This window comes from Polyodon spathula, chromosome 4 (genome assembly GCF_017654505.1).
Source record: "Polyodon spathula isolate WHYD16114869_AA chromosome 4, ASM1765450v1, whole genome shotgun sequence".
NCBI classification, from domain to species: Eukaryota; Metazoa; Chordata; class Actinopteri; order Acipenseriformes; family Polyodontidae; genus Polyodon; species Polyodon spathula.
In genome coordinates this window covers 69,277,881-69,297,563 of record NC_054537.1, presented here as the reverse complement: position 1 = coordinate 69,297,563, position 19,683 = coordinate 69,277,881, and the positions used below count along the sequence as shown (strand labels likewise).

The following is a 19,683-nucleotide window of genomic DNA, read 5'->3' as shown; positions in this document are numbered from 1 at the left end:
AAAGTAATGTCTGCATGCTTTCTTTAGATATCCTCTTACATTACTTATGTACATTACAAAAAGTATTCCTTAGGCAGCTCGTGTTACAAGAGACATTTTCGTATAGTTTTGTTGCTGAAAGAGATTTCACAATTGAGATAAAACCCTGACTCTGCACATCTGAATTGTACAACAGGGGACGAGATCTTTTTGTCATTCTCAATTTCCACTGGGCGCAACCTTTTTTAAAAGTCTATCTGGTAATTATTTATTACAAAACAGTTGCATAGAGCAATCAACGACTTATGTTAAAATCTATTTTACATTAACGTTATCCAAGACTGTCAAGATCCTGACATACTGCTGAAAGTTACGACAACTGAATTGTCCTACCTGGAAAACACATATGAACCCAAACGCTTCCAAGCTCTACAATTTACACAACAAACATGAGACACTCAGCCATTTTTACCACGAATAAGCAGGTAGCTTTAAACATCGCTTCTTTCTTCCTCAATGCCGTTCTGGATCTATGATCTATCTCTGGGAACCTAAAAGAGCAACTAGCCAGAACACCCTCATCATTGTTAGATTGTAAAAGGGAAGGGTGCAGCTCAGACACTGGATTCTTTTGGCACTTACCTTGTCACTATCTAGGGTGTTCTGGGAGGTTCGTGATGCAATGGAGATTGTATCTGGTTGACTGCTACCATCACCCTGACTGTCCAGGTCTTCTCCATCCCTAAAAATCAGAAACAAAAAGCTGTTATACTACCAATGTTTAAGCATTTCAAATCCATACTGTAATCATGACGTACCGAGGAAGCTAAAATCTTCTACCCTCATGGGGGCGAATGACCGGTCATAATTTGCAGTACAATTTGGTGCCTTGTGGTATTACTTTAACTGGCCATTGCTTGTATATAAAAATAAAAAAAAAAAAGCTGATGAGGCAGTGTTGTTCAGGACCACAATAATAACCATCCAGGGTATGGTCTTTACCTTCTTCCTTTCTGCTTGGTGGTAGTTGGTTTGGGAATGTGAATGGGCTCTTTCAGAGCACCCTTCAGGTGAATGGTCCTCTCTTGGATGACCTCTCTGATGTGTTTGATCCAGTCTTGTTTGTTTTCGATGCTGGACGCCTAAGGAATTTACAAACAAGTTTTTAACATTGAGATGAATTACTTCCATTTATTAAAATAAATAAATAAATACAAATCTGATATTTATTTAGGTTTTTTTGGGGGTTGTTTATTAAATGCACAAATTCACACTATATCTAGGACTATAATTATACAAGGATACTCACCATTGCTCCATGTTTGCATCCCTGACTTGGCTTAAGTTAAAATGTAGAAGAGAATTTCACTATTTTGTATTTACACAAACATTATATTACGGTCATTATAACGACAAATTATAATAACCATAATACTCTTTGAAACAGATATTAACAATTAATGTGCGGACACATCAAACATGTCTATGAACTACAATTGATAGTTTTTAAAGTATGCACTGATCCTGGACATTGCACATGCCTTTATTGCTGCCAAAGATGTCTGTCACACAGTTATGAGCAAACTAATAAATCAGACATTTTAGGATATTTGCTTGCTTTTCTTTTTTTTTGTAACTGTATTTATATTCTTAATGTAACTAATTGGTACTAATGTGGCATGTGCAAAATATATAACACAGAATTCAGCTAAAATGGATTGACAAATGTTATGCTTTCTTGTCTCAAATCTGTAGTAAATTTATACATAACATAGACAGAGGACAAACTAGTATATAATAAAAATAACAGAATACAATTCAAGCCTTAATTACTTTAAAAGGAATGTGTGTCCTGCAATTGCATACTTAGAACTATCTGAATAGGAATACATAAATAAATAAATAAATAGATAAACAAACAAACACACACACAAACAAACAAACAATGGCAGGGCAAAACAAGTTATTTTCCAAAATCAGAAATTTCAATGAATGCTGTGACAATAAAAGATATTATCAGAATCTACTGTATGCACATGGGAAACATGCTTTATCCAACATTTGGACAAAAACGTTATTAACCATGCTAATAGAGAACTGAAATGTACAAAACATAAACCATTACACTGATGAAGGCACAAGCTCAAACATTAGTCTGCTTCATTTAAAAGTTATAATATATGAGTCATGGAGAAACATAAATCTGTCATCAGATTATTGAAATCTGTGTACTTTAAGTTTTGGAGTACTGGTGTAATTTTTTTGTTTCGAAGCTTTACAGCTGCTGCAGAAGTGGGGCAGTTGTTAACTATCTTAAGCAGAATGCAAGCCACCTTACATATGTATTATTATGAGACACAGAGATTCTTGTTAAATTAAGCTTACATATGGCAGTCAATTAATTGCTCTTCCACTTAGAAGTTAGTGTTGATGTTGGACTGCAGGAGCAGCATTACCTTTAGGACAATCTTGTTGTCAGAAGTTGGAGTCCGCCCCACCCAAAGTGCAAACTTACAAGGATCCCCTTCAACGTGTTCTGTGACACCCAGCTCAGAGGTCTAATATCAAGAAAAACACCATTAGAATAAAAAGGGAACTGAAGGATCAAAAAAAATAAAAAACTGTTCAAGATCAAGAATGGTCCTCACAAAGAGTTTGCTCTTGTAGATATATTTACTACTCCCATTGGAGTCTTTGACCTCTTTGCTGAAGACCAGGGACATTTCAAAAAGGAAGAGGTGCCTTTCCCGTCCCTTCCGAATGAGAGTTTTGGGATCCCACACTTGGAAGGACTCCTGAAGAATAAGCTCGCCCTGAGATTCTATATTCTCATCAAACCCTGAAGAGTAAAGAACATTATTTTATTTCCATGTTTGTCTAGACAGGACTGTATATCAACATCTTACTGTTTTATCTTTCTTCAAACATGTTACACTTACCCTATTATGAACATATTTTAAAAAGGACAGCCTGACATCCCAAAGCAACCAGAACTGAACACTCAAATATGAGCAGATGTATAACACCTAGACCCAAGCTACAATTTAACCACTGCTGTTTTCCAGGAATGCCATTTTATAATAAGATAAGTATTAAAGCAACAGAAGTTAAATGTGTGGTCTTCTTTATGGGCTAGTGCATTCTAAGCCGTAATCATCACATATTAAATACTCTGAAACTTTTCTGGACTAACTTATGAATCACAGCATAGCTTCCAAGTAAACAGATGCTGATTAACATCTGGACAATAAGTTCATTATCCAGCCAAATACAGAACAGGACTTACCTTCTAGCATGCTGAGATGCATGGCATCATTGGCACGCTTTGGCACGCTGAGCATAACTTCCAGGCCATCCTTAATCTCACCTTTACCTTCCTCGCAGCAGGTTAAAAGTTCCTGGAAAACAAGCAAGATTGAGGTGTAGTCAGTCACCAAAATAACCTAATGCTTCAAAAAAGTGACAAGAGTGTGTATTTTGGAAATGTTACAGACTCAAAGCAGGGATGGAATAAGACTCCTATTGCATAGAAGTTTCACCCATTCCAGATTTCACTAAGAGCTTGATTAGCCACAGTGTATAGGTAACAAGCTCAGATGTGTCTTATTAAACACAGAAAAAACAGGAATGGATCAAACCGCTATGCAATGGGATTCTTATTCCCATCCCTGCAAAGAATGTACCTAGATATTTGATTTGTTTATTATGTTACAGTATGTTAGCTTCTGGAATACCCAAGTTCTTGAGGACAGGTTGACAAATAATGTTAGTTTTAGAGCTGTGTTCGAAGGTTAGTTCGCTACTCAGGAATTCGAAAGTAGTTTTAAACCTTTGAAGGTTTGTCAGGCGGCATTCACGCACTGTATGTTTTTTTTTTTTTTTTTTCTTTTTTTTTCTCTATGTAACAGAAAATGTTTAAACATGTGTGAATCCTATAAATCACACATTAAATGTCACTCACATGCAAACTTCGATCTTTTGATTTGTATAATGCAAATAACTTAAAGAAAAGTTGTTGTATTAAAATCCAATATCAAATCATTATACAGCAACTCTATATGGCGGCACTGTTATGCAGAGGTATAGTATGACAAAGTACTGGGGGGGGTACCTATTGCGGTTGTAGTGCGTCAGTAAAATATGTACTGAATACCTAGTGTATAAGAGAAGTGCTCTGGTAGAATATGTTTGAAACATACAAAATATATGCTAATGCTAATCATTTTAATTTAAAAAACTGAGCACCGTCCACCTCTCCCCCCTTATGCTCGTGCTATCCAGAGGCAAACCTTTAACTTTTTCATTCGCCATCTCGACAGTAAAACGCTGTACAACATAAGCTATATTGAAAGAAATGTCTCAAAACCACTCTGCTGTTTGGAATCCCAATCTCCGGGATCACTTGACAAGCGTAAGTTCACATTTTTATTTTTAGTAGTAGTAAAATGTGACTGACCGGTAACCTGCTTGGAACGGTGACTGTTAAATAAAGCTTTGTTTTGCCTAAGTCAGCTGCAGTTCTCTTTACTGGCAGCAGTTGGTGCTGCTGCAATGCACGCTTATTGTAAATATTGCAAGCAGCGTCATTTAAGAGTACATAAATAATGTGTTTTTATTTTTATTTAAATTATAAAAACATGATTACTACATGCGACTGTTTTATTCAATTTATATGAATTACCTGTAAAATTATGTTCACTCAAATATAAACTAGTAGCTATGGTGATGTCACCAGTAAATTATGCAAATTAGTGCCATCAAAGGTTCGAACCTTCCTTCAGTACTGTGTTCCGAAACTGCGAAGGTCAAAATGTACTCTTCGTTGCAGCCCTAATTAGTTTTCAGTAGGAGAACACAAAAGAGAAATACAGTAATTAAATTTAATCTTTTGTGATCAGAACCAAGGCATTTCAAGTTTACTGCATCTAATGAGTGATATTTTTTTTGCTCCAATACTGAATTTTTATTATTTTTCCCTAGAGCTCACTGGGCTTCAGCCTAAAAAGCCAACTGATGTAGCCCGACTAATACTAGAGCATTATAACCCAGGACCACTCGTAAAAGTAGGAAAAAACTTCACTCCAAGTTTACCCCTGTACATAAAAAATAGTGTCACAACACTGATTCATCTGTTTAAGACCATGTCCATATGCTAAGCATGGGTAAATAAACTCTTATGGGAATGTGGCCAGGAAAGTAAAAGCAGTAAAATTAATTTTTTTTGGTTAGTTTTACACATTACACCTGAAGTAGGTCACCTCTTTAGATCACTGCAACGATAATATTAATCTGCCCTGTAAAGCAGTATTCTAAACAATAACTTTTTTGTAGCTCAAGGGGAACAGCTTTCTACTTTTGGCTCCCTGAAATCTACAGTATGAATGCCCAAGTACCTTTAGAAGGAGCTGATACTTGGTTATTCTCTGCACAGGCTTGATCAGATAGGAGGAGATCGAGTTTGCCAGTCTGTGACGTTGCTGGATCACCTGCAGAGCACAAGGCAAGATGCAATGATTAAAATCAGCATTAGAACATGAACGCAATTCACAAAGGAGCTGCATGTTTTCTGTGTCTGTGCAGTCACCAAATCCTTGGTGACTGCACAGAAACTTGGTGTTCTTCTTCTATTAAAAGATGCAACCTTCTCCTGTAACTCTCTCTAGATTGCCTTGTAATGTTGTTCTTGGTGACAGGAAATTAATTCTGTACTGTGGAATATGGTTACAAGATTACATTATGAAGGCTTTGCAAGAAAAACAGAAAAAAGGTCTATGACTTAATACTCTAATAATCAAAAGGGAAGTGAAAAAAGAAAAGACAAAATGGATATTCGTTCAGATTTTTACCCAGATAAATAAACAGAACAAAAAACATACGTGCAAGTTAAAATTAAAGAACTGTGTTATAACGCTTAAACAATATACCTGGCATACAAATAGTCTGTATAAAAAGTACTCACATCAAAATAGGGTCCAGCATGTTCCAATATGAGCTGAGTCGAGTCAGGCTTGTTCTTACAATAATTCACATACATCTGAAACTTTTCTGCCTAATATGAGAAACAGGGTTCAAATGAAAAGTCATGATTTTAATAAAACTGCATGTATTTTTGTATTCTTTTTCTACAAGTTTACAAACTAAATATTTTTAAACAAAGGCTCACACACAAGACTTTATATTAGTCATCGCCAATGGTTTTTAACTCTGTTTTCTCCCTAATTTGGAATGTCCAATTGTTATTTGTATCCTGGTTCACTGCGGCAACCCCCTCGGGAAACGGAGGCTGGAGCACGCGTCCTCCGAAACGTGCTCCCGCCAATCCGTCATTTTTCGCACTGCAGATCCACAGCGAGGACACCAGACCTATAGTGCTGGAGGACAACACAGATCTGATGGCTCCACTGCAGAACCGCAGGTGCCCTATTGGTCACAGGGATTCCCCTGCCAACCTAAGCCCTCCCTATTCTGGCAGCACTCGGCCAATTGTGCACTGCCCCCTGGTCAAAGTGAGCAGTGACATAGCCTGGATTCAAACCTGTGATCTCCAGGCTACACGGCACTAATTTATTGCAGAGCCTCAGGTTCCCTTTTTACATTTAAAATATAGTTGATAGAAACAGGAAGGTCACTCAAGTAACATTTCATTCTACTTCTAACCCCAAAATGACAACTCAGACTTACCCAGGTGACAAAGCAATGCCCAACATCTTCTGGCAGCTGTTCATATTTCTCAAGCTCCTTCAGGAAGATGCTGCAAAACACACACAAAAAAATAAATAAATATATATACACCATAGTTTTGAGGTATAACATGCACATATTTGCATATTACTGAGCATGATGGAGAGGCGGGTGAACTGCATCATAGCGTGTTTTGCCCCGGTGCAGCGGCTGTATCTGAGAATTACGGTATTTTGAATTCACAGAATGTGTGACGATTAAAAGATCCATCCACTATGTACACTTATTCAAAATGATATTTACAATGGATCCAAGTGGGGAATTACATTAATAAAATAAAACTTAAAAAAAATATATATATATATATTTAGCAGACCAACTCCTATACATTAACTAACTGTGCATTCTAAGTTTACCAGCTTCATTATTCACTATTATAGTATTCTATGTAATTTCCATAAATGCATTTGCACTTTGCATACCTGTCAACTCATTTTGATGGTCACCTGTATATTTTACTTTTCAAACCCATAAGTCATTAAAAAAGTAAAAAAACTGGAAAATCAATTTAAATTCATCTATTTCTGCTGTAACTAATTAACATTCAAATCTAAGTTTGCTTTGTATTAAAAAACTACATGAAACTCCCAATACTTCCACTACCAATACTAATGGACATAGTTGACTAAATATTCCAAATGCATCTGAAATACTTTTCCATACAACACCATATTTTATTATCATTATTAATGTAATTTCCCTGATGCCTTTAATCCATTGCAACATAAAGGTGTACAGTTTATACAATAGTAATAAACACAGTATATTATGTTATAAAACATATGCAAAAAGTGACAGGGCTTAAATAAAAAGTAGAACATAACACAATGCTCAGTTATGTTTAATATATTTTGTAGCTTTCTAACATCTGTGCAGGGTATTTACAGTATTGAATATTTAAAAGCAAATGCAGATACTACATTTTTAATTAATGAAACTATACTCTTTTTTTTTCTTACCTCAATGTCTTCTCCACCACACTGAATGAAGACAGTTGCTGTCCCACCACTGCAATCAGGCTTGTCTTTAAAACATCGGATTATTGGGATCGAAGTCACCACTAGCAGCAACTTTCATACTGCGATTGCATACAAGGTAAAAAGTGTACTCTTTACGAGGAGGTGAAGGAGCCACGAATCCAGGGTAAAGTGCAGCCCACTGTGGTAAATACCTTCTGCTATATTGCTTCAGTGCTTTTTTTTCTTTTTTTTTTTGGTAGGTCTTTTAAACCGTCATCAGGTTCCGATTTTCAATAGTTACAGAATAACTTCCGGAAACTTTGATTACGCGCTTGATTCTTAAATCTAAATTTAACATGAGACTCTCGCGTGCTTACAAGCAGGTCCAGAAAACGCGTCTAATGTGACTGCCTCGATAATTAAAAAAAAATAAAATAAAATGATGCTAAAAACCCGTAAGGTTTGTGTTTTACGGCCGTAAGATCTGTCAAATTGTGAAACCCCATAACATTTACAGGTAATCCGTAAGGATTGACAGCTTTGACTTTGGAAAAATTTGACTAACAATTTTACCGGTAGGTGTTGCTATTTCATAATTACTTGAGAAAAGGTACTGTATTTAAAAACTTAAGCTAACAACCAGTTTTAATTTTTTTCAAATTTACAAAAATGTCACAATTGTTCACCTATGCTTTTGCAGTTATAATAATAATAGTAATAATAATAATAATAATCAACAACTAGATACTTATAATTAAAAGTAAAGTTTATACATACAGCGCTTGTGTTTACTTACTTGTGGTGAAATTCAAAAAGATCCTGCATATTTCCAAAGATGATGTGCTCTTTATTAACTATACCAGGAGGAATCTCTTCAACTCCGCTGGTCATCTCCCACAGGTAAGTCTGAATTTAACAAAGCAAAGCAAATGTGAAGAATCCTTAGAAACACATACAGATGCTAGTAACCAGGAAAAGCATGGTAAATCAATGGTCATGTAACATGTACCAATATTAAACAAGGTGGAAAACAGTGATTGCAGACTAGTATAAATTAAAGGACTGCTGTATTATGAATAGTGTTCTGCATTTCGGTTTTTATCTTTAAAAAAAGGGAATTTTTTGGAGTTTATTTTACATTATTAAAATAGGGATTAAAATAGGTTAAAAAAAAAAAAAAAGAGTTTATAATTGAAACATCGGTAAAAACCAGGGGGAAAAAATCTCAGTGTACACTCAGTGTGAAATGTGACATGTAGCAGTTCTGGTTTCTGATTCATATTAACAGTGAAAATAAAAACAGCACAGCACTGTAGCTGGGAAGTACAATGAAATTTGTACTGCCGTACAATTAAACATGATCCAAGTCATCCAGTGGAAAACAGCACCATGTGATCAACAGCAAACCTCTTTTCAGGAGATGCCATTTTCTATTAGACAGCAAACTGCACGTATGATGAGCAGAATCTGTGCAAGTCAAAGCCACGTTTTCCCAAATTGGCTGGTACTTTGCCAATGTTTGGACAATTGCTGTGCTGACAGAGCTAGTATCTACAGAAGTAATGAAAATGACCTCAGCACAAAACAAGTCAAGTTTATTCGCCTTGAAAACATGAAAAGAAAAGAAAATTGAAGAACTGGGTGGTGTAAGCCATTGGGAGATGAGTCACATCACACATTTCCATCAATGCATTCCATATACATTTACCAACTCAAGCATCACCATTTCCTGTCAAATATTTACAATTAAGATTGTCGGCGTTAGGCAGTGTTTTAGCTGATACACAGGCAGTATTGTCGCACAAATTCACCAATACATGCATACCTCTCTGCAGTCTGCAATAAACAGTGGCTTTGACAAACTCTATATAATCTACAATATAATCTATTTACAGTATAATCATAAATCTCGAAAAACTACTCACTTCTAAATCTTTTGTAGTCATTTTTGTATTACTTCAGTATAAATACATGTTAATTTGGATTCATATGTTGTTTTTTTCTGACTTTATGTGAACGAAAAGACACAAAAGCTCCCGTTTTATCATTGGAAATAATGATATTTTGAAATTTACCTGTCCTGGTCACAAAAGCAAAGTTTGTGGGGAATAATAGCCATTTTCTATACTTTTGAGACATAAGCAATTAGGAAATAACACTTACTACCCAGGAACAAAAAAAAAAAAAAAAAATTGTTACACGGTGTAATTCAATAGGACTGTTTTAATTTTTAATTTTGAAGAAAAAGGAATCTTGTGGATTCTCTTAATATTTTAAGCGCTGTTTTAATATTAAGGGTGAAGGAAGTTGAAAAAAAAAATCCCTTGAAAAAAAGAAATAAATAAAGCAAACACCAAGTAAAGAAAGCTATTAGTACATTAGGCCACGGTACTTACTTCCACACACTCTCGAAGGTCCCGCACATAGGCTTTCTCCGTTTGAATAAGCTCAGCCATTATGAATCTGAAAGAAAACATGTATGTTTAAAGTGGTGGACATACAGATCTGCCAATGTTTATATTAATTTCAGACAAACCTAATTATATGTACATTCATGGGATACAACAATCCATAACTAGCTAGTTCTAAATTATTTTTAATCCTCATCTATACCAGAAAATAAAAAGTGCTAAAGGCAGGCGTACTCCTTTCTGCGGGCCGATTTCCGCTTTTCTTCGTTGAGCTCGTGGGCAGCATCCCGCAGTTTGACCTCTGACCCCGGAGCACTGGCAGGGATGATGTCCAGCTGCAAGCCTTTGCCCTGCAATAGAGGATACAGTGATTATTAAATGGGTGCCATGAAAACAGAGCAGCCATGTTCCAAAAAAAAAAAAAAAAAAAAAAAAAAAAGTGAGCCCAGTCCTTGAAGCTTCAACGTACCGACTTGTTGGAATCAGATGAAATTCCCAGAGCCTTTTCCAGCGAGGTTCGATACTTGTCCATGCGGAGGGAAAAGTCTCTGTATCTCTTATCCACGGCTGTTACCCACTTCTTTATTTCGACTGCATGGGAGTGCCCTTTGTCACAAAAGCCATCAGCCAGCTGTATCAACAATTTCACCCGTTCTTTGGTTTGCTGTCAATACAATGGAGGGGGATATTAACAGTGAAAATAAAAACAGCACAGCACTGTAGCTGGGAAGTACAATGAAATTTGTAATGCCGTACAATTAAACATGAGCCAAGTCATCCAGTGGAAAACAGCACCATGTGATCAACAGCAAACCTCTTTTCAGGAGATGCCATTTTCTATTAGACAGCAAACTCCACACAGCACAAGAACTAACAAAACCAGCAGGGCTGAAGTTTTTTTTTATACATAGCTGAAATACAATAGAACTAATCACCAGTTTACTTTAATTATACTTGTTTATAAAGCCCATTTAAATTAAGTTTTAAATTATCGCAAGTCATTAAGCTTTGACAGGAGCGATACTAAGATTTACAGTACCAACTTACAAGCGACATACAACAATATTTATTATATGAAATGGTTTTACAGGCTAAGGTTGAACACTGGGGACTATTTTAATTGTTAAATCACTTAAATACAATATTGTAAATACAATAACACTACATAAACAAGACTTACTCGGAATACTGTGCTTCCTGAATCATAAATAAAATATTAGAATTTTTACAACAGCCATAAAATTATTATACTGCCAGAGTGGCAAAATGTTAGTCTGAAATACCTGTTAAGAGTAGTACCCAGGGTTCTCTAAATATAATACAGTTTAGATTACAAATAGCCTACTGTGTGTGCTAAAGAGAATAGTTCTAAAGCTGTCAGTCCAGTCTACAGCAAAAGCATTCATGCCTGCTGTAACCTTAGCCTCTAAACTGTATTAACCTGGCTTTACTTTTACCTTTGCAGTAATCTGAAATTCCTCGTGTTCTTTTAAAAGCTCTTGCGTGTGATGTATGCTGGACCCTGTTGAGGTGTGAGTGGACAGATAGAACTCTCCAGTGTCATGGATCCATTCCAGTGCCTGTGAAAAGAAAATAATATACTTTATATTACAGTGCACACCAGCACTGGGTCAGGTAAGACATATTGTAACCAAGATGTTTAGAGTTTAGGTTATTTTTTTATTTATGTATTTTATTTATTTATTTATTACAAAGTGCACATTCATCTTAAAAAAACAAAACAAAAAAAAAACAAAAAAAAAAGTTATATTCTCAGTTATAATGGCCCAGGCATCACAAAACTGAAGCCATTCTAGTAATGTGAAGTCTAGAAGGATAAACCATCTGAAATTGCAGTGTTAGTTGTATGAACCTACATGAGGATAACACTTGACAGTGTTTGTGTGTTGAGTACACTGGGCAAACAGCTAGAACAGTGCTAGGCAGTTAAAAAGGAAACTCACTGGCTGAGGAGGTCATCTTAGAAAATGTAACCCTTCATATACTTTCCATTACTGACTCTAAGGATGTATATGTATGTATGATGGAAATTAACCATAGGCCACTTTTAATCCTACATCCATCGTATATGTAAAATTCTAAGTGCATGTTCCTCCGTTCATCCCTAGATACCGATAATCTCAGATTGTGGTTGTAATGCTGTACACATAATGTAAAGACAGACTGCATGGCACAGCTGGACAAGCAATTCACTAGATGCATGCACGTAAAATGTAAAATCAGGACATACCCCTATTCCCCTGTCTGACATACTCGCAATAACTGTAATTATTTGTGTAGTGTATTGAAGTGTCCACACAGTGGAGCCACCGACAACAAAACAAAACAAACAAGTTCACTGATTACACTGTGTAACATTTTTTATTTATTTATTTATTTATTGTTCCTGGGTAGTAAGGGTTATTTCCTAATTGCTTATGCCTCAAAAGTATAGAAAATGGCTATTCCCCACAAACTTTGTTTTTGTGACCAGGACAGTGATATTTCAAAATATCACTATTTCCAATGGGAAAACGGGCAAATGTGTGTCTTTTTGTTCACATAGTCAGAAAAAAACAACATATGAATCCAAATTAACATGTATTTGTACTAAAGTAATACAAAAATGACTACAAAAGATTTAGAAGTGAGTAGTTTTGCGAGATTTATGTATTTATACTAAAGTAATACAAAAATGACTACAAAAGATTTAGAAGTGAGTAGTTTTTCGAGATTTACGATTATACTGTATTTACAGTATAATCGTAAATCTCGAAAAACTACTCACTTCTAAATCTTTTGTAGTCATTTTTGTATTACTTTAGTATAAATGCATGTTAATTTGGATTCGTATGTTGTTGTTTTCTGACTTTATGTGAACGAAAAGACACACATTTGCCCGTTTTCCCATTGGAAATAGGGATATTTTGAAATATCACTGTCCTGGTCACAAAAGCAAAGTTTGTGGGGAATAATAGCCATTTTCTATACTTTTGAGGCATAAGCAATTAGTAAATAACACTTACTACCCAGGAACAAAAATTGTGTTACATAGTGTTATACGTATTTGTTGACTGACAAGAAACAGCAATCACTTACCCTGATTATAGCACAGCTATAATTATTGGCACTGACCTGTTTGGCACTGCGTTCAAACACAACATACTGCTGACACTGGTCCAGTCTCCTCTTCCTCATGGTCCAAAAGTGAAGTACCCGATTCTCTCTCTGCAGCAGCTCGTTCAAGATGTCTGCACAAACACATATGCGGTTACAGTCCTGTACATCACCCAACCTGATCAGATAACACCACCAGGGCCTTAAGGATCTTTTAAAAAAATAAATAAATAATTGTATTTATGTCTAGTCCCCAGTCCCCCAAATGTATCCCCTCCTGAATAACAGCAAATCTTAAACATCACTTTAGTGACCCCTGCTGGGAGATGGGAGTCTGAGGCATCTCTAGATTAGCTCAGTTTTTAGTGAAGGGAATCAAACCCCCCAGTCAACACAATCTGGAAGTCTGCAGCACAAGTTTAACTCCCCTGCCAGGACTTAAACTTGTGGTACCAAATGATAGCTGTAAATTCCAATAAGCCTCTAGTTCTTAGCAGTCATGCAAACAGCAGCAGGAAGGGTCTTAAGGGATGCACACTACTGTAAGCAATCTTGGAGTGTTTTATATACTAAATACATTACCCACAAGTAAACAAAGGACAGTCATAAGGCCGCATTTCCTTTCCCTAGAGTAAACAATCTTTAATAACAAGTGTCCGACTCTATTTAAAGCATTTTCATTTTAACTTTTTTTTATAACACAGCACTTGGTTTGTTCCCTACAAGCATATTTAGCTTTTTTTGTGCTTAGAATTGGGCTATGTATTTTTGGCAATGCAGAGAAAAGCCATTCACAAGGGAGACAATTACTTAAACATCAGACCGTCTCTGCTTGCACAACTTGCTGCAGAAACGACATTGCAGGTTCAGACACTGCCAACTGCATATATGACTTGGACTCACATTACATACCAACAGTCCAAAAGTGACAGTGGCTGGAAATCCAGCATCTCCTAGGTGGAAATGAATGCATTCGATAAAATGCAAACAGTAAAACACACAATCTTACCCCATTTCTTGTCCCCAGTTCGCATTCCAAATCTTTGATGGATAGAAAGTGTTTCAGACATTTATATCATAGTATATCTTTTTTTCTAAGCTACACTTTGAGACCTTCATTTCCCCTTTCAATAAACACACTCAGAAACAACAGTTTCTTTAAGTTTGAAATGGTACCTACTTTTTACTTGCTGTTCTGGAGCTTTGACATGTGTGAGCATTCCAGGCATGTTCACACTATTTCTGTGAAGATATTTCAAGAACACATCGGCATTCCGTCGGGCCAATGTGCATGCCTAAAAGGAAGAAATTTTTTGTAGGAAATAAAATAACGTTAAATTGCAGAGGAGCATAAACGCCTGAAGAAAATCCAATGTGTCTTAAACACCTAGCCTAAGGCAAAACTGATTGCACCTACGTTAACAAGAAGCTAGATTTACTGGTGGCATAGAAAGTGAATGTTTTTTCCAAAATTAAATGCACAAAACTGCCTGCAGCAGCATTAAAAGTTTACAGAATTTTACTTTTTTTTGTTGTTTTACTGTAAATTTGACCACTTAGAAAGTTGTGATCAAACAGTTTTTTAAAGGAGTTGTATGATAGAATTTGAATTCACAATTTATGTGAATTACTGACTAATTGATTGATACTGCCCAAGGATTAACCGTGTGGTAACAATGGATTGTACCTGCAGAGTATTGTTTACAGCCTATGGGGTACATGTATATATGCTTACTTTAAGGAAGGCTTCCTTCTGTTCAAGGTGCTTGCTGATCATAGGAGTCACGTGGTCAGAATCACAGTTAGGGCCCAGCTTGTCAGCCCCTCCGCACCAGTCCTCCTCCCGCTTGTACTCCTGCTCCAGGCTTTCCAGCACACTGCATACCTGAACAGAGCGCCAGAAAGTCAGAGAACACACTCCCAACTGATCAAACTATATTCATGATGGTCACAATTATGAAATAACACTCCAACCATACAGTATTTAAAACTCCACTGACCTATATGCATCACCAGTGGGGGATGCTGAATCTTGCCATATAAACTATATATATATATATAGATATATATATATATATATATATATATATATATATATATATAATATATATTCAAGAAGACTATTGATTATTCCAATTGTGACAGGCATGTGACTGCTGTAGTGTTTTTTTCTTGTTAAAAGGCAAATTACAACCGTTAATGTTTACAGTGTGCATATATAGCTTTGAGACAACTCTATGACTAGAAACCTCGAGTCATGTCTCGATAGAATTATTAAATCCTGTATCTGGCAAAAAAAAAAAAAAAAAATATCCCTAGGTCCCTGAAACTGACGCGTAACCATTACCGTCTGGGATATAACAACATCTTATAGCCAAATTACCTGAGCACTTATAACAAAGCTGCTCTTTTAAGAGCCCCATATGCATCAGGCGTCGCTTCCGCCCCCAGGAGATAAACATGACTGATGCATAAGGCTGAGCACCATATTCTTTTCAGGCCTGCTGTGTTCAAATATAGAGCATGAAGATTAGTCCTTGAGTTCCATGCCCTCAGATGCAGTAAGGGACATGGTGTACTCCCGCTCTTGTTGTGGGTGAGGCAATGGTGCCTGAACCTGGGGACTGACACAATGGAGGGGCCCTCACAGCAGCTCCATCAAAAGTCACTGCTGCTGGTTCACAGCTTCAAAAAGCTTCTCCATTTACCCCGCAACCCAGTCAGTACCAGAATGCCTGCTACAGCAACTCCTGTTCCTCTTCCTTGGAGGAGAGGAGAAATGGAGCACTCCGAGCCATATGAGGAAGAGGAGGATTTAGAGTAGCGCAAACTCTTAGTCCTGCTCCTACCTCTGGTGTCTCGTTTCCTAGCTCCTGGTGTAATAGGGAGTGGGGTCTCTGTTGACCACACTGCAGGAGACGAAAAGGGCGAGTCATGCTGCACGAGAGTCAGAGATGTAGATCGGTTCCCGGAACAGTGGGCCAGCCTGATTTCCAATGTCCTCCAACAATCGCTCAGCTTCACCAAACTCCACCTCTCTGTTGTTTACTTGTTAGTTCTGGTCTGATGTAACCCACTACAGCCGTCTTTGTGACATCGTGGGATTACCAGCACCTCCTAGACGCAGACCAGAGCGAGAACCGCAGTGTTTTTAAAAAAAAAAAAAAAAATGGAAGGCTGGAGAGATGGCTGCACTGAGCTAAAGGAGCTCCTCAGTGGTCTGGAGGACCAAGGCTGGTGCCTTGCCTGTGGGGTGTGCGGGCATGTGGTGTCTGTCTGCCCCTTCCAAGAGGAGGAGGAGGAACCGGCTCAGGACAGGAAGGTGAGGTCAGGGATGACAGTTGGGAAGTTGTGCCCTGGCTGTGGGGCGTATGGACACACGTTGGCCATCTGCCCCATACAATATGCAGAGGCGGAAATAATGCCCGAGTGGGAGGAGCCCGTGCGTCCAGCGCCCAGACGGGGTGACCGTGAGCGTCCAGACGGGGGGGGGGGGGACCGCGGAATCCAAAGCCTGAGGGACTGCTGTTTCCACCTCCACCAGCAGCGGAAGAATTCCTGCTGTTTCCACCCCTGCCAGCAGAGGAAGAATGCCTGCTGGTTTCACCTCCACAGCCTGCATGGAAGGAGGCCGAACGTCCACAGCCCAAGAGGGAGGAGGCAGTGCGTCCACAGCCCGCAAAGGGAGAGTCTGAGCGTCCACAGCCCAAGTCTCCACCAGCAGAGGGCGAGTGTCTGCTGGTTCCGTCTCCAGCGTCGGTGGGAGAAGCCCTGCTTGCTCGAGATAGATCTGGGACTAGCCGACGGACCCTGACTGTGGCCTGAAAAGAGACCTCCCGAAGGTGATTAACCTGCTGTGGGCCCGAGATGGTGAGCGTTGGGAAACTTGGGAACAGCAACACCACCCAGTGTCCCTCAGAGACATCGCGGCCATGGTGTTCAACTACTGGCTGCCGATAGGGGAGGGGTCCCGCCATCTCTGGCACTGTCTCCAGCACCAGAGGGAGAGGAGCCAATGCTGCTGTCCCCTGCAGGTGAGGGAGAGCTGCACCAGCCCCTGGCAAGTGAGGGAGAGCCTCCATCACCAGGAGACTACACATTGCTCCCACTGACACATTGCTCCCACCTCCGTTACCAGGAGATACACGCTCCCCACCTCCGTCGCCAGGAGACTACACGCTGCTCCCATCTCTGGTCACCAGGAGACTACACAACGACTACACACTGCTCCCAGCAGGGGCAGGAATGAAGTGGTACTCTCCCTTACAGACAACCAGGGGCGGTGCACCAGCAGAGGGTGAATGCCTACTGGGTCCCCGTCCACCAGCAGAGGGTGAATGCCTGCTGGGTCCCCGTCCACCAGCAGAGGGTGAATGCCTGCTGGGTCCCCGTCCACCAGCAGGGGGTGAATGCCTGCTGGGTCGCCGTCCACCAGCAGAGGGTGAATGCCTGCTGGTATCACTTCCCCCACCATCACGAGGAGAGGAGCTGGAGCTGCCTCTGCCTCTGCCTCCAGCTCCATCAGGGGGAGAGAAGCAGGAGTTGCCTCTCCCTTCACCAGAAGGACCCGTACTAGATACTGGTGGTCCTCAGCAACCCGTGCACATGCTGCTGAGGGAAACACTGGGAAGAACTGCCCAGCCACAGTGGCCGAGAAGAGGGCCAAAACCCGTACCCCAGCTTGTCCTGCCTCCCTGCACATCTTTGCCCAAGGATGCCCGCCTCGCTTCGCATTGCCTGGGGTTACCTGCCGCTCCACACCGCCTGTGGAGCCACCAGTTGCAGGGTACAAGGGAGAAGCGGAGCTCCCACCTCTATGGCCAGGGGCTCCCGTCCCGAGTTCACCTCCCGAGGGTCTGCTGCTGCCTTCGCCTGGGGTCGCCGGAACAGCTTCGCCAAGGGTCGCCGTCAGTTCTGCTCAGAAGCAGGGGTCAGTGTGGCCGGAGCCCCACCAGAGGGAGCTGTCCGCTATGAAGAAGGAGGGAGAGCTCCCTCGTCAGCCCTCTGATGATGGCACACGACCTAGGCAGTCTGGTCCCACAGGACTACTACGCTGCTCCCATCTCCGTCTACACGCTGCTCCCATCTCTGATCACCAGGAGAATACACACTGCTCCCATCTCTGATCACCAGGAGAATACACACTGCTCCCAGTGTGAATGCAATTTTGCTGCAGGAGTTCTTGTGGCTGGAGTCCCACAGGAGGGAGCTGCCGGCTGAGAAGGGGGGAAAGGGTCAGGAGACCACCTTCCTCAGCAGCCTTTCCGCTGGTGGAATTGCCCCGGCTGAAGGAGTCAGTCTGGGAGCTGTCAGTACGTCCGCTGACAGCCTCGCCATTGGCAGCATTTCCGCTGCCAGTGGTACAGCGGAAGGAGAGACTCGCCCCACTGTCAGCACATCTGCTGACAGCATGGCCAGTAGCAGTCTGGCTACTGGCAACGATGCCACCCATGAACCCCTTGAAGTCCCCGTTCTTGGCCTGAGACTTTGAGCAAGATTTTTGGGATTTTAAGGGGGGGGGGGGGTGGCCATTGACGCCATGTGTGCTATGCATAAGGGGGGGATATGTGGCAATGTTGCCCCGCCCCTGTGTGTATTTCTGTGTTGTATGTTGCGTGTTCGATGAGTGGAGAACACGACAGGTGATGGAGGTAACAATAATAAGAATAGTTTAAATATCAGCTCACCGTGTTTGTCTATGTAGTGCGTTTTGTTTGTCGAAAGGGCAGCGTCCTGTGTTTTGTTTGTCTTTACAACCTTTTATTTTCTGTCTGTTCAATTATTAAATGCTGAGCGAAAACAATCGCTCAGCTTCACCAAACTCCACCTCCCTGTTCATTTGTTGGTTCTGGTCTGACGTCACCCACTACAGCCGTCTTTGTGACACTTTGTTATTAAGTTGCTACTGAATTCAATAAGCAGCAATAGGCTTTACTCCAGGTCTGTCACTGGGTACTTTTGTTACCTTTGTCTTCTGTTATTTCTGAGCCTACTGATAATGGACAAAACTCTTCCAGGTTTTGAATTCAAAGTATCGGAGCAAGGAGCTCTAATGAAAGTACTATTCCGACCCACTTCTGCTCACTGACAGTGCCCAATACAGTAGTACATCATGTTCCTTTACAGAATGCATGGCTCCAGCATGACTGGCCAACACAAAGCACAGTTTTGAAAAAATAAATATTTGACGAGTTTCCAAGTGAAAGCCTTACAGCCAGAGAGCACGCTTACCTGCTCGGAGGTTTTGTAGAAGGCGACTGAGGCGTTGACAAGCTTGAGTCGATCTTCCATTTTGAGCATGAGCTGCTGCCAGTGGGAGGCCACCTTCTCCGCACAGTCCCTGATCATGTCCATGTCATAGTGGTTGGACTGCAGCATGGCCTCGGCTTTGTGCTGCACCTGCAGTGCACTCTGGTGGGTTTTCTGATGACCACAGAGGAAGAAATGGTGGGTTTAGAAAACACAGCACTGCATCG

The 19,683-nt window shown here is 40.0% G+C and overlaps 1 protein-coding gene across 5 annotated transcripts in view; it reads right to left on the bottom strand.

The window, feature by feature from the left end:
• The window catches only part of LOC121314789 (triple functional domain protein-like), a 183,765-nt gene that overhangs the window by 39,608 nt on the left and 124,474 nt on the right, over nucleotides 1–19,683 (bottom strand). For 3 of the 5 annotated variants that reach the window (XR_005950156.1, XM_041248463.1, XM_041248464.1), the window contains exons 18-35: nucleotides 19,439–19,630; nucleotides 14,943–15,092; nucleotides 14,388–14,502; nucleotides 13,226–13,341; nucleotides 11,548–11,670; nucleotides 10,560–10,754; nucleotides 10,325–10,440; nucleotides 10,076–10,142; nucleotides 8,476–8,585; nucleotides 6,661–6,730; nucleotides 5,939–6,028; nucleotides 5,373–5,465; nucleotides 3,266–3,377; nucleotides 2,628–2,818; nucleotides 2,436–2,537; nucleotides 1,289–1,318; nucleotides 982–1,121; nucleotides 622–721 (exon numbers count right to left, since the gene is read on the bottom strand). Coding sequence is in view for 4 of the 5 variants with exons in the window: in XM_041248463.1 (XP_041104397.1) it covers nucleotides 622–721; nucleotides 982–1,121; nucleotides 1,289–1,318; nucleotides 2,436–2,537; nucleotides 2,628–2,818; nucleotides 3,266–3,377; nucleotides 5,373–5,465; nucleotides 5,939–6,028; nucleotides 6,661–6,730; nucleotides 8,476–8,585; nucleotides 10,076–10,142; nucleotides 10,325–10,440; nucleotides 10,560–10,754; nucleotides 11,548–11,670; nucleotides 13,226–13,341; nucleotides 14,388–14,502; nucleotides 14,943–15,092; nucleotides 19,439–19,630 (2,112 nt within the window). In the remaining variant the exon portion in view is untranslated. The remainder of the gene's footprint in view (nucleotides 1–621; nucleotides 722–981; nucleotides 1,122–1,288; nucleotides 1,319–2,435; nucleotides 2,538–2,627; nucleotides 2,819–3,265; nucleotides 3,378–5,372; nucleotides 5,466–5,938; nucleotides 6,029–6,660; nucleotides 6,731–8,475; nucleotides 8,586–10,075; nucleotides 10,143–10,324; nucleotides 10,441–10,559; nucleotides 10,755–11,547; nucleotides 11,671–13,225; nucleotides 13,342–14,387; nucleotides 14,503–14,942; nucleotides 15,093–19,438; nucleotides 19,631–19,683) is intronic. The other 2 variants (XM_041248465.1, XM_041248466.1) reach the window with 1 other exon arrangement.